We start from the raw sequence: 26,466 nt of genomic DNA on the forward strand, positions 1-26,466 counted from the left end.
CACCTCATTAACTAACTCTTCCTCCGCTCACCCTTCTGAATACAAACACACCGGGTCCCATATCGGCTCCATCTATTGCCTCCAGATTTTATATTTAGACTTATGCAGGCTGCAATTAAACGAAATAGTTCTCATATGTAAAGTTCATAAACAGAGAAAAGTTCTGGCAGGGTTTGTGAAGCTGAGCCAAGTCCCGCTCCCCTCCCCGGTGGCAGGGCCCGACTGATGTTAGGCGGGCGCTGGGAAGTGGAGCGCGGCCGTGCCGGAGGCACCTCCGACCGCCAACGCTTCCCAACTTTGCAGGGTCGTCCTTGACATTTGGCATTTGAGTGTGACAGCCTTTGGCTGGGGCTGGGAACTGTGGAAGTTCCCCCCACAGGGAGGAAGACGGGTTAAAAAATTCAGAGCTGATGGTTCAAATCTCTGTTGCAGATGTCCAGTTGGCTCCCATGGCCGCTGGCCTGGACACAAGGCCCACCGGTGGGGATGGTGGGAGCCGGGCTGGCCTCGCCGCCTCTCTTGTGCTTCAAAGGCAGATTGTTTTTTTTTTAAAAAAGTAGGAGAAAAAAAAACCAAACCAACAACAAACCCCAACAACGACCAAAAAAAAAAAAAAAAACCAAAAAACCAAAAAAAGGGCAAAAAGTGTGTGAGCTGCAGTCGCAGAGGTGGGGCTGTGCACGGAGGAGGCCCGGCCGGCCTGCCGGGCTCCCGCGGCCCCCGCTGCCACCCTCCCTCCGTCCGTCTGTCCGTCCATCCCTCCCTTGGCCGGTCGGTCCGTCCGTCCCCCCGCGGCACCGCGCTCCTTCACGCATCTTGCTATTCAGCCTGCGCCTTGCAGACAAGGTTACCCCAGAGCGGCTCTGTAATCCTTCACTGAAATAGGCTTTATTGATTGCTCTGGTCTATTGTTCCCTTTTCAAGTCCCCCAAGTTCAAGTTCATCCTGGTGTTACATCATGTCTCGTTGCTAGGGGCAACCAGACAGCCCCAGACGTGACTATCATTAGCAAGAGCCGCGCTGCGCCCTCCCACCGCCCGCCAGCCGCTCTGACGTAGCAGCCCCGCTGCAAACACATTGAAGTATTTATTCTGCCTAATTTATGACCTCCACAGCAAGAGAGACCCCCACTCCAAAAACCAACACTGTTGTATATTTAATTAATCTGTCTTTCTCTGGCACTTGGGAAAGTTAGACAAAGGTCTAATTATTGTGTGTCGCTCCCCACACTTTTCTTTTTGGGGTGACTATTTGCATGGGAAAAGAAACGGCGAGGCTGGGCGCGAGTCCCCTCCCTCCAAAACACCTTTTTTTTCTCCCCTGCCCTATTGACATTTCATGAAATACTTTAGCTGCTTAAGGGAATTAGAAAAAAAAAAATCTGATGTGAATGTAACTCCTTCTGAGTTGGTATTCAGTAACACAAATCAACTCATGACATGTTTAAATTTAAATGCTAACCACACACTCTGCGAGTTACTTTAAAGGTTAGTTTTTAATCAATAGAAGTTGCTGACTCTGGAGTTTTTCGCGGCGCAGTGCAGCTCTGGGGCCTTTGTCTAGTGCTGGGCTTTCAAACTTTTTTTTTTTTTTTTTTTCTTGAGATGATTTTAGCAATGATTTGCAGACACAGAGTGCTATTGTGCTCCTGACTAGCAACATGTCAATAAAGGAGTAGAGTTACCATGCACCAGGGTGTCAATATGACTCCTGCAGACACTGCTCGCCCTTAATACCAATGAAAAACTTAATTAACCCTTACAGGATCAACCCAAACTGCATGGCTATTTTTTTTCAAACTTCCATGCCGGGGCTCCAAAGTGCTTTTACTGAAAAACTGTTTCTACGGGACCCGAACTCTGAGCACCTCACAAACAGCTGCATCCCACTTCCCCTGCTCCTGCAGCCCCACTTTGATGAGATGTTTCAGGGGCTGAGGCAGCAGAACAGGGAGACAGAGAGCACTTTTACCCATAAGATCCCACCAGCCCCGCTCCCAGGACACCGTTTTAATTTAGAGCATCTTACAGCTGAAACTCACACACAGAATGATCCTCCTTTTCCACTAATCATTTTAATATTAAGATCTCATATCCCCCTCAAGCCTCCTATACACGTCTAAGTCTTCCCGGATTAGGGCTGAAGAGCACTATTGTCCTCCTGAAGCACCTGTGAAACTTCTCTCTGAGGGGACAGGAGACCTCCCCGTGTCAAATGAAAAAGTCTCAGAAACACATTATCCTTTTGGAGCCCTGATAGTTGGGACCTCTCAAGTTTCTTAGCACCATTGGAGGGGAGAAGAGAAGGCCACATCCCCACGCTCAGATGGCTGAGGTCTTTTTTGCCTTCTTTCTGAGTGCTTCTCAGTGTGGTGCAGACCGGGCTCTCGTGTCCAACCACCTTACCCATTGTATCCCTTCACGTTCTGTAACCCATCCAACTGCACCCAGGCCCTATTGCCTTACTTGAACTAAAATCTCCATTTAAATCATGGTCAGCGTGATACTATCTCCACACATTTCCATGAAAGAGCCAGTATTTTATTTCCCCCTCTATTTACTTTGCTGTACTGTTCTCCCAGTGAGTTTAGAGCTAAATGAATCCACCAGAGCTACAGATCCTGCTCTCTAAAATGACTGCCACACAGTTGTTGGTGCCTCTACGGGTCTCTATCATCCTGCCGAGCATCTCGCTGTCCTTCCCCAGCGCTCAAGGTGAAACATCAGAAAGAATTCTGCAGTCCAGTACGAGATCTTTGCTTCCCTTTCTCCAGTCAAATGAAGAAGTAATCTCATCAGGTTGAAAAGTGCTGACTAAGGATTTAATAAAGTGCCTGCAGATGTGTGTCATCTCTAAGGTATTCAACTCATGTAATGCAAAACAGTTCCACACCGAATGTGCTTATAAAATTCCATTTAACCATTGCAGAGCTCTATTTTACTGTTCTCAGAGGAGTATTATCACACTTTTTTTTTTTTTTCTTCCTAATTTACAGCACCGTGAAAGTTGAAACTCTGCTGCCAGTATCTCAGAATCCTCACAGTAGTAAGGTTTTATGAACCATAAACAATATCTACTTGACTGAATCCTAAACAGGAAGTCTTGAAATGGCAATTACGTTTCTTTGATAGTGTAGATCTGTTTGTTTCTTGGGGTCTTCTGGAGATCGCAGAGACACAGAAAAATCCTCACGCCACTTGTGACAATCGAGTCCATTGTATGGGAAGAACAGCAAGGAAATGCTCCCTGATTCAGGATATTTAAAAGGAAAAAAAAAGCTGAGAGTGCCTCATTGACTCCGGTAGCAGTTTCTGCCTGCGTCAGGAGCCCAGAAACAGGCCCATAGTTTATTAAAATCTTCTTAAACCAACCTTCCTGCTTGACACCTTTCACCCCTGGCTCCCAGGCCTGACTGTGAGCACCACTCACGTGTTTTACGCCAGAAAGACAATCAAAGGCAAACTTGTTAAATTGACTTCTACCTGCACATCTCCTGCCCTGAACAATGAGACCTTTCAGCTCGCACAAAAAGTGAGGGTTGTAAAGCCGCCCTATCTGTTTTTCAAATTAAAAAGTTAAACAAAAGTCCTCAAGGGCAAAGTTTAACGCTGCGGAAGGAGGTTGTTAATGTGGAATCCAGAACTGGGTGTGACAGTTGGATTGTTTCTCCGGGCGATGTGGGTTATTTAAGGACATTCACACGTTTGAAACCCTGACAAATGCCACACGTAGGAGCTTTTGCTTCACCTCGTCCTCTCGGGGCTAAGGCCTGGTCTGCACTGGCCATTTCCTTCAGGTTGCAGCCCCGTTGGGCTGCCTGGCAGCTGGACGGGTCGGTGCCATCAGGACTTCAAACGTGGTGCCGCAGCCGTTGCTGCCCCGGGCATGGCTGTGCTGGCAGGAAGCTATCACTGTGTGGGCCCAGGCGGGAAAATCCACCTTTGATAAGAGCCTAAATTAAAAAAAAAAAAACCAAACCACAACTTGGAGCTTTAGAGCTCGCCGGCAAAGCGGCTGTTTGAGCAGCCGAGCTGAACCTGAGCCACGACTGTCGGGCACCTGTGAGGATTCATCCAGGCACATCAGTTCAGTTGTTTCATTTGGGGATGACATTTCAGCCACCTCAACAGCTTCAAGAAATCGTAAATGTTAACCCCAGGAAGCTGAATCAGGGTAACGAGTTCTGGTTGCAAAGTTAAAATGAGAAGGTGAACGGTGAGGCAGCAAACTGGTCCTTTAAACATCACTCTGGGAGAGGTCCTGGGAAGGTTCTGACCATGGTGGGTCGTTTGAAAGCAAGGGGGCAAAACTGGAGCTCTGATGGAATTTCAAAAGGGCTGCCAGGGTGAGTGCAGGCAGCAAGAACTCAGCTTCTGGTGTGACTGGCTGGAGGGCTCCTGCAGATCAAGCAACTGCCTGTGCTTCACCCCACATCTGAATTCATCACACTTTTCTATTGGTTTCTCCAAAGTTTCTCCAGGCATTAAATTTGATCCCACCGAAAGGTGAATCTTAAAGACAAGGTCACCTTTGTGCCTAAGGAAGTTATTTTCTTAGAGCTGGGATTAATTATTTAGTAATTATATTTTCCAGTATGAAATACAGAAAGGGACGTAAATCGCATGTTGGTCATCCCCAAAGGGACATAGAACAGTGAGTGAATCTTCTGGTTGTCCAACATCCTCACCCAGGAGAGTCACACGCCCCACTATGAGCATATTTAGACTGTCTTGAGGAAGATAAAACCCATCCCAGGAGGGACACTCGTCTCCAGGCGATGTGCACAGTAGCTCTGCAACCAACAGCGTCAGCGAGAACACCAGTTGTGGCAAACTGCATTAAATTACATGCAATAATTTTGTAATATGGACTTCTGCCTGCTGACTATTAAAAATGTATAGTAGTCCAAACCACTTCTCTCCTGGGACCAACAAACTCACTTCAGGCAAGACTTCTGCTCGGGTTCAAACCTCGAGTTGGGAACAAATAGTGTTTTTAACTAAGTCACCCCAAACCCTCCTGAACCTATGAAAACACACTCATGCAGTAACTCCTGCTGTTGTTCCAGACATCTGAATGTTCCAGTAAAGTGTCCCAGCTGGCCCCAGATGTTTCCTAACTATAAAGCAATGCTCTGAGCACTGGACCCCCTGCTGCCCCAACCTGAAGCTCAGCGGATTAAAGATTGACTGCGCTATGACATATTCACATTTATCCTGAATATAACACAGCAAAGACTTATCAATGGCAAATGTTTGAAATGTAACCCGGCAAGCAGAGGAGGGCTGGCACTTTGAATATGATGTATAAATAATGTATGGGAACTTAAGATCTAAATTAGATCTACAGGAAGAAAACTTTCCCTTTTCTCCGACTCTAAAAGAAAGTTCTCCCACAATGAGGTCATTTTTATGTCTGCCTTTCAGTTTACAAGTTTGCTTTTAAACAGAGGGTCTCCCTTTGACTTGGGGAACATTTTGTGAGTTACAGTTTTCCTCCGGTTTCCTAACTAGATAAGCGAATGAGTTCATTTATTTGTCAGTAAATTGACTCTGAAATCTGCAAAATAACTTCTAAACTTTGCCTGGTAGTCAGAAAGCTAACTGCAGAAATGCCAAACAGTAACCCTGGCTGTATAAAAAAAACAACAACAACAAAAAAAAACAAAACAGAAAGAAAGAAAAAAAAAAAAAAAAAAAGATAGTGGCGTGAAAGAGAGAGAGGAAAAAGAAAGGGAGAGAGAGAAACAATCCCATTTTGGTTTTTGTTAGAGGACGGCATACTACATAGATCAGAGACTTTTCAAAAAATAAAAACCCCCACTGTACACAAAGCACAGGAAAATGTGAGGAAAAAAGGAAAAACCTAAAAGCAGCTTAGAATGTGTTAACTCTGCCATTCTGTCAGCTTAAAGAGTATTTTATGCTTGATCAACAGCTCTCTTTTATTATGCTTTTCTTTCATTCATTCAAGACATCAAAGACCAGAACCACCAGTGTACCTGATCTACCAGAAGAACTTGTAAGGGTGTTCTAAAGAAACGGGGGTATTGGGAGCCAGACACCCCTGCGGACAAGGCAGTTCAAAGAGAATATTTCAACAATGATTACATTTTGTAAATCTTTGTACGAAAGACAGCTTATTTCCTGCTTTTTTCATGAAAAATAGATTCTATCCATTAAAGTGAGCCCACAGTATGAAAGTTACTTGAGATCTGAGGTACAGCAAGCGGATTAAGTGGATGGCGAGATGAAATCTTTGAGAGAGACGATGGCTTTCTCTGATATTTGTTGCTGCCATAAGGTTTTCTGACTGGGATAAGAAACTTTTTTTTTTTTTTTTTAAATAATTATTTATTTGTAGACTCGCTGGTGGCAGTGAGGACGTTTGCAAAAGCAAAATAAACCAAAATGAAACAGAAAGGAAAACTGAAACAAATAAAGGAAGTAAAAAAACCCAAATGGCTGCGAAAACCTTTTGACATGTTTAAAAGAAAAAACTACAGATATTTGCCCCTCTCCAAAAATCACAGGCTAGCCATTTAAATCTTGCAGACAACTCTGAAGTGCAGCACACAGACCCAAGCCAGCTGTTTACTTTTCAAAGCCCGTGGTGGTTTCTGCATTGATAAACTATATAACCTCACACACACAGAAGGGATTTTAGCTATGCCAGACCTCATTGCTCTGTCCCGGTCTCTTTATGCGCTGTCACAGAATAAAAATGATCCTAACACAAACCCTGTAATAATATCTTGCTCCAGAAAGGATATCTTTGTAGATATTTCCTGAGTTACTGCCAAAGAGGATTTTTTTTTTTTTTTTTGCCCATTCATCCTTTCAAAGTTCTGCTATAAACGTAGCCAAAATTGTTTGGGAGTCATCAGAAATGACCAAAATATGACCCAGCAGCCGAGTGCAGCTGGGCAGGAGGGGGAAGCTGCCCCCACGCCTGTGGCCCGGCCACCAGCCACTTCTGCCACCACACCTGGGTGACACTCACTGGCACCCACACCTCTACTGCTCCCTGGGTGCATACCCTGCCTTTTGCAAGGGAAAAAGAAAACTGCAGTTTATCAAAGAAGCAAAAAGTTGACTTTAAAAGCCGCCTCACAGTTTACCTCTACTGTTGCGATTTAAAAGTAAATATGAGGGTTTTTTCAGTCCTTGTTTTTCAGACAGCCCTGTATTTTCCTCTGCTGGGAGCACAGTTAAGTTTGCTAGAGAGTGCAACACTTCAATGTTTCTTGTGCTAAATCTCACTCAGCTCCTTTATGAAACAAAGCGTGCATCAGGACTCAGATCTGCTTAGAACTTCACGCCGGGAACTGGGACGGCAGAAACTGCTGTGAAGGGACTTTCCAGCATTTTCCTAGGAAAAAAGGGAGCCCTTTGGGAACTGCTGTGATCCCACCCCCAAATCTACAGAGCCTGGAGTGCTCTCCTCCATCTCCCTGCCCCCTGTGCCTGGCACAAAGCCGGTGGGTGTACAGGAACCCCCCAAGCCTGAGGGTGGGTGCAGGGGGCCGGCAGCATTCCCCCCAGCTCCCAGCCCCTCCTGGCTGCTCTCTGCCCATCCCAGGCTCCGGCAGCGCGTTTACAAGTTCAAGTTCAGGTTTAAGCGAAATAAAACTCTCCTGGGGAGCCTGCAGCCAGCCCTCATTTACATGTGATCCCTCTGAACTTCGCCTGCGCCAGCGCGCCCTGTTTCCAGGGCCCGCCGAAGGAATGTTTTACAGTTAGAGCCCGCAGTGCTTTCTCAGGCATTTTAGACCCAGAGGCCCAAGTTTCATGCTGCAGCATTAAAAGTTTCCACAGAGCTACTGCAGAGAGAGGGAGGAAGGAGGGGAGGAAGGGGGGGGGGGAAAGAAAGGGGGGGAGGGAAATGAGGAGAACAATATCGTCTTAATTGTCTCTATATAGCTCCACAGTTAAAGTATTACTTTTTAAAGGGACATAATTTATTCTGGAGGCACGGTGTTATAACAACCAGTACATACTTTCACCGCAGCGTAACCCTCTCTATTCTTCATTGTGCTCTCTCGCCGGTTTTGTTGCTTTTGCATAACTCCTTGTTACCCGGTCCCCGATACTGTACTTACAGTTTTTATTCAATTTAAGCCAGTTCCTGCAAGTCCTCAGGCGAGCAAAAACTCCCCCGAAGCCTCAGGAGTTTTGCCTGCACCAGGACTGCAAAAATAATCTGCCTGCAACCACGGTTTTCCCCCTCGGTTTCTTTACTTTTATTGCTTTAAACAATCAGGGAAAGTCATCCAAAGAAAATCAACCCCCAGCCCGGGCCTCCCGAGCTCCCTGTGCACTGAGACAGCCTGAGCACACACACAGACACAGACACCCATGAGTTTGTCCCCAAAACTCTCTGTCCCCATCCTGAGCTGGGGTCTCCAGGATGAGGGGGCCAAGATAACAGCAGGTTTTTAGGAGCAGGGGGAGGATGGCTGGGATTTAGAGGCTGCAGAAGGGGAAGAGGCAATGGGGGTTTTGGTACTGGACATGGGGATCAAAACCAGGTTCCAAACTAGCACAGAGAGGAATAGGGGCATGGGGGCAACTCTGGTGTTCTTGCCATACTGAGCTTAAACTTAAAATTGACAGTGAGCAATAATGAATCAATTCAGCAGCAAACCTCCCTCTCCAGATCTTCCCTTTAAGAAAAGAAAGCCAAGGGGGCACTGAGATGAACAAAGAAACCTTCCTGAATGCAAGAACTTTGGATGCCTCCCTTCCTCAAGATGGTTTGTACCTTTGCTGGATGGAACAAACTGCTCTATCAACAGTGGAAAGGCATCCACCACACCTGTGCTCAGCACCAGGGAGCCCCTGGCCAGGGACGTGGTGACCAGTGAGTCCTGCAGAGCTCTGCCAGGGGCCACTGGGGTTGGGATGACACAGGAGGTGGTGACCAGGGTGTGGAGGGGCCACCCCAGGCTTTGCAGGTAGGCAGCTCCCTGGTGGAGACATGGGAAAAGCCTTCACAGCTCTTCATCTGCCTTTGGGTGAGGAGGGACCTATTAGACATGGTTGGCTAAAGGGAGTTGGGTCTTGGCCTAGTGTGGAGTAATTTTCACACATATTGTGAGCTGCCAATGAAAGTCCTCGTGGAGTGTAAAGTCATTAAATGAGATGAAATTAAACAATTCAGTTATTTCTGCTTCATCATATTTGTGCAGTATGGCAGGCAGAATGAATTACTACTAATGATCAAATTTAGTAATACTAATTAAACTATCTCAATTTAATTAATACTAACACAGGAAACAGACAAAATTACTGATGTAAACCTTGAACTTAAAATCAAAAGGTGCCTCTTTGCTTTTATGAGCCACTGAATGTGAGGCTTTTCTCTGAAAACAGACTGTACAGAAGTGGCTCTTTGTACTCAGTAAGTAAGCTGCTCCATTGTATGGAGAATTACAGCACTCCTTCATTTTTTATTTTTTTGTCTTTTACTCCTTTTTTCCCTACGTGTTACTACTTTTACTCCTTGTATTCCTGGAAAGCCTCCAGGAGAAGATTCTGAACTCTGTTTTGACTTGCTCAACATCAACAGGACTGACAGAGCAGTTATGGGACAAATCCTGCCCTTGCTACTACTGTTAGGAAGTAAAGACCCCATGGAGCCTCCCTTGCTGGGAATGAACCAGAGGGAACATCACCTGGCCTGTATTTTCATATTTAGCCAACAAGACCAATAAACTGGGAAAATTCCCAAACTAAACCTATCTCTGCATCAAGGGAGATTGCTTTGTGTCATTAACAGATAATCACAAGAAAAAAATCATCCATAAAATAAAAACTCTCAGAGATAGATGATGACTGCACTGCAAGCCCTCCCCATAAAGAAAATGTGAATTTATACTTTTATCTTATTTGGAAAAAGACTACATTTATTCTACTGGGCAATAAACAAAATACAAGCATAACTAAACAAAAATACTATTACATTTCTAAAACAAACTCCTGCCAGTTTGCTTTCTAAAACAAACTCCCATCTCTTGCTCTCCTACACTTCAATGAATGTACAGTTGGCTCTAATACCACAGGCACGATCTTGAGCCCAAAAGACTCCAAGAAAGTAGATAAAAAAAAACCAACCAAAACTCCCAAGGAACATTATCAATAGAAATCTCCCTGCAAAATCTCAAATCTCATAGTTTAGCACAGGCAAGGATGACAAAAACCCAAATGTACATGCAAATTTGGTGTATAAATTTATCCCGTTTTTTAAAAAAAGAAACCTTTTCTGTTGTCATATTTAAAAAGATGTAGTTACAGCAAAAGCATAAAAAGAATACCTAAAGTTGTATAAAGCTACTCCAAGCAAGGCAGAAATTATTGTTTTCAATCTCAAAGATGGCTGCATTTTATTGGTAGTGATTTTTTTTTATGCTTATTTCATTATTAAAATCACATTTCATTGCCTTCTGAAAGGTATTTAGTAGCACCTCTTCAGGTGTAATAATTAGTAAGTTGTAAGGATGATGCAGGAGTTGTGAATATTTCTGAAAGGGTTATGATTGTAGTGTCAAGACTGTTTTCAAAATTTAATATTAATAACTGAAATAACTAAAGGCTACACAGTCAAAATAATGAGATATGTTCATGCTTAGCCTCTTGATTTGTTCAAATTAGATTTCTTCTTTTTAAAAGAATCCTGGGTTTGGATTATACCTTTCCAGTTCTACCTCTCCTCAAGTAGAATGTACAACAAAAACAAATGCCTAAAACAAGATGATACCTTTTGTTGTTCTGAACTACAACCAAGTGAAGTTTGAAAGCTCCAACTTGGCAAGCTGTTAGTAGTCCTTACTAAGAACAGAGGCCTGTGTTATATTTAAAATATAAACAGCTGTATTTCCTTTGAAGTGGCAATCCTTCCCCTGTGTACATTTGTCCAGGATAGTCCAGCACTATGGGAGATGCTGCTCAGTGTAGTGCTTAGGAACTGCAAACTGGAGAGTCCTTCTCCCCTAAGAAATGGCTTGTGGTCCCTTCTTATGGAATTTGGTATTCACTTCAGAGCAAGATAGTTTATTTTGCAAGGTGTTCACCTCTGGAGCTTATTTATTCCTTGACCTCTGTGCTAAGGCCATTAAGCAAAGGTGATTCTTAGAGGGAAGGTAACATAATGCCTATCCAGTGGGAAGGATGTAGGGACTGTGGCCTTTAATTTTTGACCTTCATTGTAGACTGTAGTCCTAATCCTTTGATTGCAGAATTGTTAAAAAGTATATATGGCAGTTGGCAAAAATCTTAATGTTCCAGTAAATGCAAAAATCATAAATTCAGCTGCTGACCTTTTCCATCCAGGTCACCTGTGACACCGAGTGGAGTTTGTCAGGCTGTGTGGAGCAATTTATGGAGCTCATAGAGGTATCAGCTGCAAAAGCTGAACTTTCGTGAAATGTCTTTCAAAGGTACTTCCAAAACCCTTGTAAAAAGTCAGTGTGTCTTTTTTTTTTTTTTTTTTTTTTCAGGGTATACATTCTACACGCATTTTAAAAGGCCTCACCATGCCACCTCTGCAATTCTTCAACACTTTGGAAACTTCAGCTCTTCAATTATTATGCTTTACAGACCCCAGAACTCAGGCCAGGAATGTCATCACTGTGATGACCAACTTCCAGCAACCCCTTTCCCAAGCCCACAGGACCACAGAACCTCTGCAAGCCTTTCTTTCTCCTGTGCATCTCTCTGCCCCTCTTGGAAATCAATGGCATTGATGATGTATTGTCAGTCAGGGAAATGCCATTTGATAGCACCCCAAAGCAGCTGGGAGAGAAGGGAAGGAATACAAAACCTCCTCAGGTCCACACGGTGAGATCAATGTTTTCAATAATCTGTTTGCCGCCATGTAGCACCCTAACTGTCGCAATTAATAATGTAGAAGGAGCTGATTAACTTAAGTAAAGTGCTCTCCACTGTGTAAACACACAAAGATCTATAGGGTGAAAGAGGAAAGAACGAACAAAACGTCATTTTTATATTTTATGTGGACACATTCTTGCTTTCTATTCTGCTCTTGTAACAATTACTGTACTCGCCACTCTGACAGAGTCAATAAATCGATCTGGGACCTGATGCAGCAGTGAGGCAGACTAATCCAATACAGCACTATCTGCAGTGGAGGCTGGGGGCAGGCGTGGGGTGCCCAGAAAATCAGCCAAGTCAAGGAAAAGCTGTAGGAGGCACAGAACTATACTTTTGCCTTACGCTTGGTTGTTGGATTGGGGTCTCAAGGTTTGCCCGGGTGCATCCTGAACAAATGTGCAGCCCCGCAGGAGGGAAGAGCTCTGCCCAGGCTGCACCTCCCAACTCCTTGCAATATTCAAACTCCTTACAATGCTCCAGTTGGACACAGAGCCCTGTGGGTCCAGCAAGCATCAGCACCCACTTCCATTTAATCATCTGGGCTCTGGATTTAAAGATGTGATGCCTCTCAGCCCCACCACAACACGCTCAGTACTTGCTCCCCCTCTCAACTGTGCCCACCACAACAGCAGTGAGAGCTGCTGCTTGTCCACCAAAAAACAAATAGAGCAGTCCCCTTCCGTGTACCCTGTACTCATCCACACAGGAACTGTCACGTTTTGTCAGATTAAATGGTCACTTGGGCCTGGTATTATGTCTCTGACAGTGGCTGCACTCCTCTTGGGAGGAAGATGCAAGAATCCCTATAAAGGAGACAGACCAAAATGATCTGGCCTGAGGGGAAGCTTCTTCCCAGCCCCATGCAGTAAGTGGTAGGCCTTGTAAATTCATGTTAGCGGGGACTATGACATTGAAAAAATAAAAATAAAAGAAAGTTTCCTGCTGAATGGAAAAAAGAAAACTGTTTTTTTGGCAGAAGTTCTTCAAGAAGGAGAACACAGGCCATTGTTATTATGAAGACTTTTCAATGAAAACGCAGAAAATCATTGCCTTTTAGAGTAATTGTTTAGCTAAAGAAAGGTTACACAGCTTGTAGAGAATTTAGTAAGAAATTAAATCTCTCCAGCTCATTCATCATATTTCTGCATTTGCCAACTCTTCCCACCAGGCCCACGCTTAGTTCTTCTCTCTCCTCTCCCCTACTGTGGAGCATAAGTAATGGCCATAAAACCCACAGAAAGGGTGCCTTACGCACAGGCTTCCTGTTTATTGTAAGGAGGGGGGAAAATAAGCAATAAGTTTAATTGCTTAGTTTGGGAAATTTGTCTGTGTCCATTGTAAATAACTGTATGCTGTATGTAGTGGAAATAGGATGCTTAGTGCTAGTTTCCAAAAAAACAGCCTGAACTGCTCACCAGAGCTGGCGAGGAGGAGGAAGAAAAAGCCCAGGAAAAAGGATCCCCCCTGCTGAGGACTAACCCAGGCATTTCTGGGCTGATTTGGCTCCCACCTACTTTGAAGATAAGACCACAGGATGGTGCTAGGAAGTTTCCTATGAATCTTTACCTTCATCGTGCAGTACGTGCTTTCTTTGGGAGGTACAGTGTTCACTGCTGCTTTTTAAGAACTGATCTGAGATTAAAGAGCCTTTGTGCACTGAGCTAAAAAGACAGTGAAAGGAATGGGTGTTGGGGAGTGACCCTGATTTCTGGTCACCTTTGTATCTTCCCCTCTGTGGAGCCCACTCTGGGCTGTCATTAGCAACTGTGATCAGAGCAGCACGTTTGCTCTCCTGCTGCACCGGGGACGTGTGGTTATGGAGCTATTATGTGATCAGGGGCACATCAAGAGCACCACAACCACAAGTAAGCTCTTTGCTCCCATCACGGTGGAACCATCTCAATTTTAGCTCAGCAAAGGGTTCAGCCAACGTTTTCTGGACTGATTTCCACAAAAGAGAAGAGCAAGTGTGATACAGCCAACCACAAAGCAAAGGCAGGATCTGAGATCTTCTTTCAGCTTCCCAGGGTCTGAGACCTGCTGATGTTTGATAGAGATTGACACTGCATTTTCTATGCACACTTTCTAGACTTCTACTACATTTTCAGAGCCATTTCCAGGCCACCCTCAGGATCAGACCAGTACAGCTGCTTTCTGGGTGGAAGATGAAAGACAGCACCAATATCCAACTCCCATATCAGGAGCTTGGTGCCACTGGTTCTGCAGCAAAACACTTTTTGCTCAGAGATCAAAACTTGCAGTCTCTGGTTAAAAGTGCTTTGCAGCTTAAGTTTCTTCTGTAGCCACATGTGCTGGCCTTGGGAGGTTACTTTATGGAATAAGTAGTTTTCAGGGGGTTGGACTGATTTAAACAACTGCTTCCAAATTGTTGTTCTTCACTTTCACTCAGTCTCAAACACAAGCAGTGCATTTAGCCTGGAGGATAAGTACTTCTGTCCTGGGAAGAAACAATCACCCAAGCAACAAGTAGCCCTGCCCTGGCTTATAAACAGCTCTGCTCATTACCCCGAGGCCTGATCTTATTCCTGCAGCCTCTCATGTTCTCTTCACATCCACCGTGATGTCTGAGCCACATGCACCCTTTACACTTTCCCTGATCACAACCTGCTCTGAAGCTGTGGCTCAGCTGCTGGGACAATGCAGCAACACCAGGAGATCCTGACCTTCCCCTTCCTCTCACCAGGACAATGCCTGGGTGCTGGGAAAGGAGAGAAAGAGAGAAGGGTACAGAGGCTGAAAAGCACAGGCAGCTTGTGCTGCTCACTAATCAAGCACATGGAGATGAGGTGTGTGTGAGCCTGCCAGCTCTGTGTCCCTTCCTGATGGTGCAAAGGGCAGGGCGCCGTGCAGGGGGTGCAGTGAGGAGGCAAAAATGGAAAATCCCCACAGAAGTGAGGCACACGTTTTATTTGCCAAAAGAAAAAAAAAAAAAAAAAAAAAAAAAAAAGTGTGCACTGGTTTCTTTCTTCCATAGGGTGGCAATGGAACCTGGGCACAGAACAGCTCGGCAGTTTCAGCTGCAGGAGCCACAGCTCTGGAGCACAGCATTAGTTTCCCATTCAAGGTGCTGACTTTGATCCATGAATCCTACAAGCTTTCTGGCTGTGCTACCTGTGAGACTGCTTCCCAGACTGCTTCCCTGCCTCCCCATGCCTGCCCCCTGCCCAGCACAGCGAGGGGCATCACCTGCACCACATTCCTCCCAATGAAGTGCCTGGGCAGCAGCCCTGCCTGTTATCACAGAAGGATCATCTACTCTGGAATTTGCCTCCCTCCCTTGTCTGACAGAGCTCACATCTGCTAACCTACAGGACACAGCATAAAGCTCTTTTTTTTTTTTTTTTCCCCTCCCTGCCCTTTGTTTTAAAGTGCTGCCAGTGAAAAATTGCAGGCTGCTTGTCTGCTTTCTAAAAGGATTGTGGGGAAGCAGGAGTCTTTCTTTTGCCTCTCAAAAGTTATTGTACAGTTAGGTTTGGATACGAACCTAAGGCATTAGATTTTTTTTTTTTTTTTATAAATAAATAAAAGACTAAAAGAAGAAGCTACAAAGATCCCACTGTCTAAATTCAGGAATGGCAGAGAACAGGACCGGACCCAAAGAAGTTAGCAATTTCCTTACACTATAAATATTTTGCTGAACTTCAGTAATTTCCCCACCACCACCTTACCATGGGGCAGCATTACTCTTTTCTAGATGTGTTTCATGCATGTATTTTTATACCTGGTCTTCCTAAGGCTGGTAGCAAGAGCAGAGCTGTGCTTCTGAGCTTGCTGGTGTTCAGACTTGTTCTGCTGCCTAGATCAGCTTGTTAGACTTTTTTTTTTTTTTTTCCTTACACTTTCTTGCCATGTGCCAGGGAAGTCATGGGCTGTTTATTTAAATTGTTTGGGGCTACAAAGGATGAGCTCTATCTCGAGCACTGTTATAGCTGGGTGGCCCCACGTCCTCACCAGGGAAAGGATGACAAGACCTTGGCTTGCTATCCATGAACTCCATGGCTCTAACTTTGGGACTGGGCAGAGGAGGAAGCAGGAAGAGCTTCTCTTTCTGTTCTTCTAGAAAAGAGTTTTACCTTTTCCTAGAAAAAGGTAAAGGAATAAATAAATGGGTTTGCGCTTAGCTAAGTTTTAGTAACTAACTGGGATGGATCTGATGTAAAGCAAGTTTACATTAGAGAGAGATTTTTCAAGAAACAACTGGTGAAGAGGGCATTAAGCAGAGAAGAAAAGCAGTTTAGTTTCTCCCAGGTGGTGAAGCAGTTGCTCCTCTGCCTGGGTGCCTGCAGTGGGAGGCAGTTTCTGGCCCGTGGATCCCTCTAACCTGACTGAGCAAGACACAGGGTGTGCTGGGAAGCAGGAGGGATTAGATGGAGCAGGCATACATTGCTCAGGAGCTGTTTTTAGCATCCAAAGTACAGTTTCTAGGAAGATGTAGGGTAAGTAGGTGGCAAACAGGACCCAGCCTAGTAAACAATGTTTAGTGTGAAGTGGAGCTGCAGCATGCTGAATGCTTCACCATTCCTAGAGGAATTTTATCCTACAGAGCAAAGTGAGGGCATTGGTGATCAAACACTGTTTAGAGTGGCAAGTGACAACACAAACTCTGGTCACAAAGACCATGTTGCTGGTACAGTGTTCCCAGCCCCATGTGCTCTGAGCACATACCCTGTGTTTCACACTTACTTTTATTGCTTGGTTAGGAAAAAAACCCCCACCCCTTAAAACTCAGAACCCTTGATTAGTGTAGTTGCTACCAATAGGTTAGTCCCTAATTAATGTGATGGTGCTTTCCCATTGCTCTACCACTCTCTTTTTTACAAGTCCTCAGCAATACAAGAGACTTTATTACTTAGTCATGAGGTATCCAGACCAGCTTGCTTTTGAAACTTAAGCCTGGGTACACTGGGCATACTGGATTTCTGATTTGCATATGGAAAAGGCAGTTAAAAAGCTGATGCCCCCATATTGCTTGCAAGTCAAGTAGCAAAAGTAAATGATTTATCAAGCAAAGGTTACAACACCTGTGCCTTTCTGTCAATGTATACAGAGGATGCCAAGTCAAGTGTTTCTCCTGATAGCTCAAACAGAAATTTAGATTCAAATAAACCCCCAGATAGGACAATTATGCAGTGAGCCACTGGAGTGGCAGAGTGATAGATGGGGTAAGCAGAGGCAGTGTCTGAAAAAACAAAGCAAGTGAAAAGTTTTGAGCTAAACTCAGATGAAGCCAATGACCCTTTTGGGGCTTTTGTTATTGAATCAGAACTACTGACTTTAAAAAACTTTCCCGGTCTCTTCTGTCACGGAGTTGTCACCCTGCTGCAACCTTTGTAGACACAGGAAATGGCCTTTTTCTGAACAAAATATTATATGGATTCCATGAAACTCCTTTAAGGGATTACAGTTGAACCAACCTGACATAAATTAGAATGTGCAGCTAATGGAAATGTCTACTCCTAATTTTTATAATGCCAATTAAGAAAGGCCTGTACTGAGGTTTTTTGTTGTTTAAAAACAGCCCAGGACAGAATGATCCCCACTCAAACCCAGCCACACTGTTGTACCCTCGACTGTGATTTTATTCCAGTGTTCTGCAAAAGCCTGTAAATGCCCATGTATGGGAAATGTGACTTCTGCTGCCTGGTGCTGTCACATCCCTGAGCACAGACCCACTTCTGCAACATTTTAAGACTAATAATGATGATGCGTAACGAGTGCCCGTGGTCAGATGACCTGCCAATTGGAAGAGAAAAGCAGAGCCAACAGAAAGCTGACTGTAATGTCTTCTGATAGCTTGTAGCTGGAGTGTAATTAAAAAAAAAAAACCCAACAGATACTCAGATACTGTCTTATTTTCTGGTACGTTGTACCAGCAGTAAGGAGTTGCTTAACCCTTATATTTAAGCTTGACTTCCAGAGGCTCTGAGCGTTTGCTGCTTCCTCTTGTCTAAGGGAGCTGGCAGCTAGTAGTGGTCCTCAGGACCCACATCTTTGGCTGACTCTGAGTGTACCATAAAAACCCTGATGGAAAGCAGCCCCCCCAGCTGCTTTTAATAACACAGGCCTATGTATTTTTATATTTTCATTTTGAAAATATCCTAAGTGATGGTCCTGTACACTAATGCCCTACAAAAAGAGTACAAAGGCATGTCTTTGTTTAGAGGAAAGTAAATCCCAAACCATTACAGTTAAGTTTTTTTCACCTCACTTCTCTGATTTAAAACACAGACAACTTCAGAGTTGTTTCATGAATAAGTAGTGAGTTTTGCTGATAAATTATATATTTAGTATCAAGTGGGTTGTGGTGGTATAATGATGTATAGAAGCACAGAGATGCAGCTGGAGTCAGAGACTGGAAGTCAGTCTCCTTACCCACTGCAGCATGTTTGACTTTAATTGAAAGCTGTGCTTGAGTATTGTTTTTCACTGTACAGCATTGTTATTCACTATACTGCATTACATAGAAGCACTTAAAGTAAGGCACTTTAAAATGATTTAAGTCATAAATAAGGAGGATAAAAGTTTACAGTCAACAAACTTATCTGGGAAACCTAGGTTGCAGAATGCAAATAAGTTTAAGATATTTTGGAGACTTAATACTGGTGTGTCTTACTACCTAATCAATTTACCAACTAGTAGTTTTTCAAGTCTTCTGGAAAGGGTAAAGTAGCATTCTCCAAAGTAGCATTCTCCAAAGGGTTTCAAGTTTCCTGAGCCATGAAGGAAAAGACCAAATGCTTAAGGACTTTAACAGTATACCTTAACATTCCTGCTTCCTGGTTTCAATGCACTTCTGTGTATTCCAGTTGTTTCCAAAAACGACTGGAGAAATAAGACCGAAACGTGAATGTGCATGAGAACTTGTCACGTACGTAACCCAGTAAGAGCAGAGCCCTGAAAAGTGGGGTCCAGAGCTGGGTTTTATTCAGGCATGAAAAAAAAAAATCAGAACCCGATGGGTTAAAACCCCGCTCTGCACTGCTGGTGTACTTTCTGTGACCCCATTTAATGCAGAGAAGGTTTGAGATTCGATGCAGTTTAACCTGTGCTGTCGACAGAGCTATAAACTAAAGCCCCTAACAAATTGTACACAAAGAACAGATAGCAAGAAAACACATTGTGTTCACAGGCATCTGATTGCAGCCCTGTACACTGAAAATCATCGGTGATGAGTGACTCGTGTTTCACTGCCAGTGTAGGTGCTGAGGCCATCACAATGAAGACTCTGTCTTCATGGGTATACTGGACTGTGGCATGTGACAGCCATTAATCTGTACACAAATTATTCAGATGCATAATAACACTTTGATAGAACTTGCAAGAGCTAAGCGAGTACTCCCCAGTTTGCTGGCTATTTGAATTATTACCTTTTAGTCATGGCAACCATCTCAAACCAAAATTAAAAATATTTCTTGATGCTGACTTTTGAAAGAATTGCAATGTAGTCAAGCAATCACTTAAAACTCCAAACTACAGTTGTCCTAAAGCACTAGTTCTGTTCACTTCTTTATACCTTCACCCCCATGATAACGTGATATTAAGCACAGACTTAATTTTTTCAACATCTGGCTCAAATTAGCTGCTAACAAAACTGCCAACAACTATTTTCTTAATCGACCCTGGGAATTTGATACAGCTTGGAAAAAAAAGCACATTTAAACCTCGTCCTTCTCCTAAAGAAACACAAATGTTTACTTGAGCTTCTGATTTGACCATAGCAGGACTATGAATTCAGTTAACCCAGCTTTATAGGCCTGCCTCAACTGGACTTTTTTTCTTCTTTGTGTAAGGAAACAGATGTGCTCGCAATTAGAAAACCTCCCGCTCGCTCCAAGCCCACCATGCAAATGGCCAACCAGGAATTCGAGGCTAATATTTTTTTACATGGAAGTCATTGGAGAAGTCTCCTGTTGTCTCTGGTGGGGGGGACTACGGTGCCCTGTTACCTGGTGGGTCTCTCTGAGCCCCTTTTGCAATTAAATTAATTGCATTGCCTAGAGAACAGGTTGGAGCGAAAGCCTTTGAAAACCCCATTCCTAGGGGGGAAAAAACCCAACCCTGTGCACTAGAAGCCAGTGCCTTAGAAAGCAAGAGAGATCTTTCCAGTTATGAAAGCAGCGTTATTACTACGTAAGCCCAAAAAAACACAACAGACAAACAAACTGCAAGTGACATTTCACTGTAGTTACTGAGACCATGTGGGTGAAGTGACAGCAGCAATGCAGCTGGCTCCGCGGGGACACGTTAGAGTACACTGAAGAAGAAGAAGAGGCTGCAGGCATACAGAGAAGTTGAAAGCGGCCCACCTGAGTCTGTTGAGGGATATTTACAAAGCTTGGATCCCGTGGTCCAACACTGACGAACCGGTTTGCGGGGGAGGTGCTGGGTGTCGAGTAGGCTGTGAAGGGAAGGGACACATGCGTTGAGGAAGCGGCACTAGATTGCACACGAACAACACCAAAACACACTGTCTCAGAGCCACCTAAGCAGATGTTTAACACAGAAATGTGCAAACGTTTTAGAGAGCGAGAGTTTGGTTTTAGACACTGGAAAGGTTTGGGTCTTAATGATGGGGGTATCAACACGGAGAGGGGAACAGGGCTGCTGGGAGAGGAGAGGTCCTGGCCAGGCAGGACAGCAGCGGTGGGTGCTTAGAGTCAGAGAGGGTGCTGGGTCTCCTGTGCTGCTCTCCATCCCAGAGGGAAAAACACTGCAGGCCCTTCCACACTGGGACAGCACATTAGACTTCTACAGGTCCTGGTTTTGCCTGGCTGTTTTCACTCAAATATGTGATATCTCCGGTTTTAACGAAGATTTGTACAGCAGTGAATTTACTAAAGTGCTTATTAACAGAATAAGCCCCTTATTTCAAGCTAATCCAGCATTCTCTCTTGAGATAAAGTTTGGGTTTTCATACTGCTGTGGTCTGCACTCTCTAAAATGTTCACTTGATGTGTTTGACAAACTAGGAAGATCCTTTCGCTAAAAAATTAATGGGTTGCAGTTTCGCTGGGGTGGTAAGTGCAATCAGTCTGAAGGCTGAGGCTGCCTTTAAAAACTGGAATGGCTCCCATAAATGTAAAGCTATTAAATGCAATGCAAGCCAAGAACCCAGATTACTTCCAAACTTGAAGTACTTTAATGATTTTATTGTTGCATTATATTCTCCACTGCAACTGTCCACAATGCCACGTACTTTCACATCCAAAAGCTTCCAATGCACTTTCACTCTTCCTCCTCTCATTTGAACATCCCCCATGCAATCTCCTTCTTTGTTCAGTTTTTTGCATGTTCAGAGCTAAATTCAAATAACCTAAATAGACGCCTTAATACAAACAGTGATTCTGTTCCTTTTAAATATATTTATAGGAATGCATTCTGCTGAATAAAATCCCCAGACAATCCAACTATCCAAAGAAGAGACAAAAAACAATGCTAGAAGGAAGGTTACTTGCCAGATTCCAGTCAGACTAAATATAATGTTCAGGCCTCAATGTTACAGAAAAATAAAGTGAGTTAAGAGTTGGAGAAGCCACTGAGTTGTCTGTGTAGATGGAAGCCTGCTGCCTTTCTGGAGGCAAAACGTTTGGTGAAGAGGCATAATGTTGGAGGAGCCTCTGGTTTAAGACTGCACTGAATCAAACCAATGCTTCACCTTACCCACTGTGCTCTCTCTTACAGGGGCCAGAAGCAGACACAGAGGGAAGAGTCAAAACATGCCACCTATCTACTTCCTGATATTCTTTCCAACCCTGTGAGTATTTTCAGCTCAGGAGCTCCCTGTATGTAATGGCCCACAAGGAACTTCTCACTGATGAATGCCTGATCTGCCCTTGAGGCCATGCAAATGTTTTCCATCCCACAAAATCCTTTGGAGGGGAGTTCCTATGTCTGTGAGCATGCAGAACTGCTTCTCTCTCTACCCAAGTCTCACAGACATCTCATGGTGTCTCCTAATTCCTGCAGTTATATCAGACACCTCATTTGCTCAAAGATCATTCCCCTGAAATCACCCCAGGAACAGTGTATCTCAATTTGTTGCTGATCTGAGGGGAAGAAAAAGCACTCCTGACTTCTAAGATTTCTGGTGAAGTGAGCTTTTCTCTCCAAAACCCCAACACTTCGTTAGTACTTGCCAAAATCATGCAAGGAACACTTTTCCTTCACAAAGTTTTAAAGGAATTTCTAAGTGCACTAATTCATCTTTCCAAGATGATTTTGTTTGCATATCAGAGTATGAACAGGTATGGTGGTTGTGATCCATATCTGCAAATCAAGGAAGAAACGGACCAAGTAGATTTGGTGAGATGTTCTCCCTGCCTTTTTTACCATGTTAATTTGCTTAATAAGTCAAAGAAGCCACAAATTTGCAAAGGGTATCTCTTGCTGGTGCCATGTATTCCTACTCTTCTGTACTGTTCTGTGATGATTTTTTCTTTAATTAACTACTGAACTCTATGTTGTGCAAGACTAAAATTTCCTTCTGCAGGGGGGAAAATTAAGTTACAGCTTAAAAAAAAATCGAACATCTGTTGTTTGGTTCTTCTGGTCTACTTTTAGAGAAGCAGAATCAGTGGAGAGGCTATTTAATCCCTTGGAGCAGGTAAGTTAACACTCAGAAGGGAAGGAACTCAGGATCTTGTTTATGGTTCCCTGTTGGCAGATACTTTTGCTGTGATATTTGGTAGAAAATCAAAAGGAAACAATCAGAACACTGTCTTACATGGCTTCTCTCTTCAAATGAAAATTCTAAAGCATTTGAAAACTGTGTAATATGCACAAAAGTCCCCTCAAACCTTGCTGAGTGAATTACTATGTGTATCTTTCTCCTGTAATGCTCCAAACTGTGTTTAACTTGCTTTCTGAGCATACTTGGATGTCAGCTGGGTACTTCCTTAAGGTCATGTAACTACACTGATAGAGCCAAGAAGTGAAGTGTACCAAAATGACATAAATACAGAGCAAGGCTTACACTGGACTCTCCCAAGGTGCTTGTCCCACTTCACTGTTAAATGTCACGAGACACTGGCAGCTTGTAAGGGGCTATTTATGCTCAGAAGACTAAGGTAACATAGAATACACACTAGCAGGGACTCCTGTTACAGTAAAATTTGGTTCAGAAAAGAGGGGAGCAACAAGAGTTGCTTAGACTATCCCCAACACAGCTTCTAGCTGTATCTTACTGTCATTCACACAAATACTCATTTGCCATGGGATGGGATTCCTGGAAGTCCTACCACTTCTGATCCCTGTCCTCTGTCCTGAGGTTAGGATGGGACAAACCCCTCTCACTGGCAAAAGCTGGATCATATTATATCACAGTACACATAGGTGAAGCCTATGGTGGGGTCCTCAAAATCCTTTTTAGGAAAGGGAAAAGACAACTCAGGAACAGAAGCCAGGTCTCTGAGGCAGAGCTTCTCATGATCTCTATCAGCTTTGCTCCATGGGAACTGCATAGACCTACACTTGTTTTCACAAGCTGATACCTGGCCCATTGGGCTTGAATAGAACCATCTTCCTGCCCAGCCTAGTCTTTCTGCTACTGGAATTCACTGAGGATTCTTTGCAACATCATAGCCCATAGCCAAGGAAATGAGTGTGATGCCACAAATTTGCTATGATGCTTCACTTCAGGAACAAGCAAAACAGGAGCTGGCAGAGAAAGAACATTTGCTCACACAGACAGCTTTGATATTTAGCCAGGATGGTAAGAAGTTGTATGGAAGACAAGACAAACAAACAGTTTTGGGAATGTCATGTATTCTAAAGTTGCCTGCAGTAGGAGAATGTTAATTTAAAAGACACTCTCCCAAAATAATTTCTATTAAGTACAGAAGTGTGTTGATCTTCATGAAAAAGATAAACTTTTGGTTGGTAAAGGTGGTTGGGGTGAGTGATAACCTGATGTACCACTAGGTTTCTCTTTTACAGACCAAGAAGACAGGGACACGTGCTTGATATGAAGAGCTGTGTTGTTTCTCAAAGGACCAGGAGTCAGTTTAGGAGTTGTGGTGAGAGAATTAACTAGAAGAACATAGTACAACACAGTGATTCCTACTGCAATGCATTCTGCAGCTGAGTATCTGAGAGGGAACTGCAAATTCTAACAAATTAAATGACACAGTCATCACCCTCTTTTTTATGGATGGGGAAAGGAGCAAACAGAAAGCTAAAATGGCTTGCCCAGAGGGTGCTCAGTCAATGCATAGCAGAGAAAGGGAGAGAAATCCAATCTGATTATAAATCCAGTACTATAGGCACAAAATCATTCTTCTCATCCTGACACAAATGCTATTTAACACAAAAACTCCTTTGTGCAAAGGGACATAAAGTGCTCACAATCTTGCCCAACAAGGGAAAATAACTTTCTCCCCATGTAACCCCATGAACCTTAGCAAATAACATTTAGTATAAAAATGCTTTTTAAAGATCATGGTGTTGAGGATGGCAGTATCTTAGACTGCACTGGAATGAGGGCCACAGATTCTAACACTTGGATTAGTTATGACAGTGATAAAGTCCAACTGGCATGTACTGGAGGTGATGTTTTCTTTGGGCAACGAGATATTAAACCCAGACTGTCAAGTTCAACAAAACATTGTGTTGTGTTTGTTATGGGTTACCAACCAAACAAAATCGAGAAGAGATCTGAGATAAGATAATTTGGGAACTGCTGCTGATAGCAAGGATGTGTTCTACTGAAAAGGCTTTTTATGAGGAAAAATGAACCCTCCCAAACCTCATGAATCCTATCTCCATTGTGTCATCTCACCAAGGAAAATTCTGGCTTTCCAAAGGGATAGTATTGGCAGCTGAAATCCTCAACTCCCAGAGCATGCCTGGCCACCTAGTAGCAGCAAATCCCTGGTGTGCATCTCCAGGGGCTCTTCCTTCCTTGGACAGCACTAATGTTCATGTTTTGGTTAATGTCACAGCTGGAGAGTTTCACTATTGCTCTGAGAATCATTAACCACCTTGTTGTGATTTTTAGCTCTCATTCCCAGGAGGCCAGGCTGTATTGAACAGCTGCTCCTGGCTCCTGCACCCCCCAGGAGGGCCATATTCCAATTTTTGGTAGGGCCGTAACTGCGTTTTGTTTCTGCAGAGGGCTTTCTGCTAGACCAAAAAAGGGAAGGAGAATGGAGCAAATGCCAACCTCTTTCACTCCATTTCCTTGGGGGGGGGGCTTCATTCTCTTCCACACAGCTAAGGAGAGAGTCTGGCCAAAACCTAACATCATTCCTGCCTTTGTTGCATAAGTGACTTTCCAATATCCTAAAGCTCTGCAGGGCACTCAGCCATAACCCAGCGACACTCCCAGAACCGGTGCACTCGAGCAGTTCGTAACCATGGAAAACACCTTCTTGTGAGGCTTTTGTGCAACTCTGGTGAATCTGCACTTGCTATTTGAAGGCTAATATTTAGTTAAGGAAAAAATAAACACGGATGAAAATGGAGGGTTGGTACTGACTGACACACTGAAAGGAGTCCAGTGGGTCCTGCTAGTAAACTCTCACTGCCAGGCTAGGAACCTGGGTTTGTTTTACCCAGCCACTTCCACTGCCTGTGGTATATATGTGATACTTTTTTTTACAAAATATTCCCTATAATCTACTTTTCTGTAAAATTTGTCCCTAAATTAAATTACATGCTTCTTTACAACTCCAGCCACTTATTCAAAACCCTGACCAAAAAGGAAGATGCGTGCCTGAGTATGTACAGCACTATATGTTTAGACATCAGCGTAGCTAATTAACAAACAGTAATTATTTTCCTAATCTTTTGTTTAAATACCATTAACTAGCTGCTCTTGAGAAAAACCTCAGTTCCCAATTACCATGGCAGCTGTCTGCTGAACACAGAGCCCCAGTGACCAGCCCCAGCCGATACCGATGGGTGATGTTCTGCAAACTTCAGTGGACAAATGCCAGTTTTTCTGCCAGCTGAGAATCAGGCCAGACATGCATTTAGCTTGTTTTATATGGTCACAGTATCACACACACAAAAAATATTTAAGTATTAAGATTACTGCTAAAATCATGTTGGGAATTTTTTTCTTCTAGCCACCACACGCTGCCAGTAAACTGAGTCACAACCGTAACGACAAATAAGCATTGACCTAGTTTCATTTTTCCTGGTTCTGAAGACAAGGAAATAGTCAGGCACTTCTGACTGTATTCAGTGATAACTATGAGTAAACTTTAACCTTTTAGATTCCACTGCTGAATCTTATTGATAGGACTTTAAAGACCACATCTCCCATCAGAGAGCATCAAAACTTCCTGATAGCGCAAGTGTTGGTCTAAGGTCAGAAAGAGGAGTGGAGGGGAGGGAAATGAATCAACTCCTTAGCTCAACAAAAATCTGCTGATCAATTTTAGAAGTCCTGATTCTAGAAGATCATGTTCACAATCTTACCAGACTGTCTCATATAAAACCATTTTAATTTCAAAGAGAGCCAGAGCATCTTGCTGAGTTTGCAGTTGTGCACTACTGAGTAGCAGAAGGCAATGCAAAACACCCAGAACTACCAGATTTTAAAAATGCCCCC

At 43.7% G+C, this 26,466-nt stretch overlaps 1 protein-coding gene across 17 annotated transcripts in view; it reads right to left on the reverse strand.

The window, feature by feature from the left end:
- The window catches only part of NFIA (nuclear factor I A), a 245,781-nt gene that overhangs the window by 3,125 nt on the left and 216,190 nt on the right, over positions 1-26,466 (reverse strand). For 14 of the 17 annotated variants that reach the window (XM_071749991.1, XM_071749994.1, XM_071749986.1 and 11 more), the window contains one exon: positions 20,219-20,310. The exons of the other annotated variants lie outside the window; for them this stretch is intronic. In XM_071749991.1, coding sequence (XP_071606092.1) covers positions 20,219-20,310 — 92 coding nt within the window. The remainder of the gene's footprint in view (positions 1-20,218; positions 20,311-26,466) is intronic. 17 annotated transcript variants of the gene reach the window in all.

Source organism: Heliangelus exortis, chromosome 8 (assembly GCF_036169615.1).
Source record: "Heliangelus exortis chromosome 8, bHelExo1.hap1, whole genome shotgun sequence".
In the NCBI taxonomy this organism is placed as follows: domain Eukaryota; kingdom Metazoa; phylum Chordata; class Aves; order Apodiformes; family Trochilidae; genus Heliangelus; species Heliangelus exortis.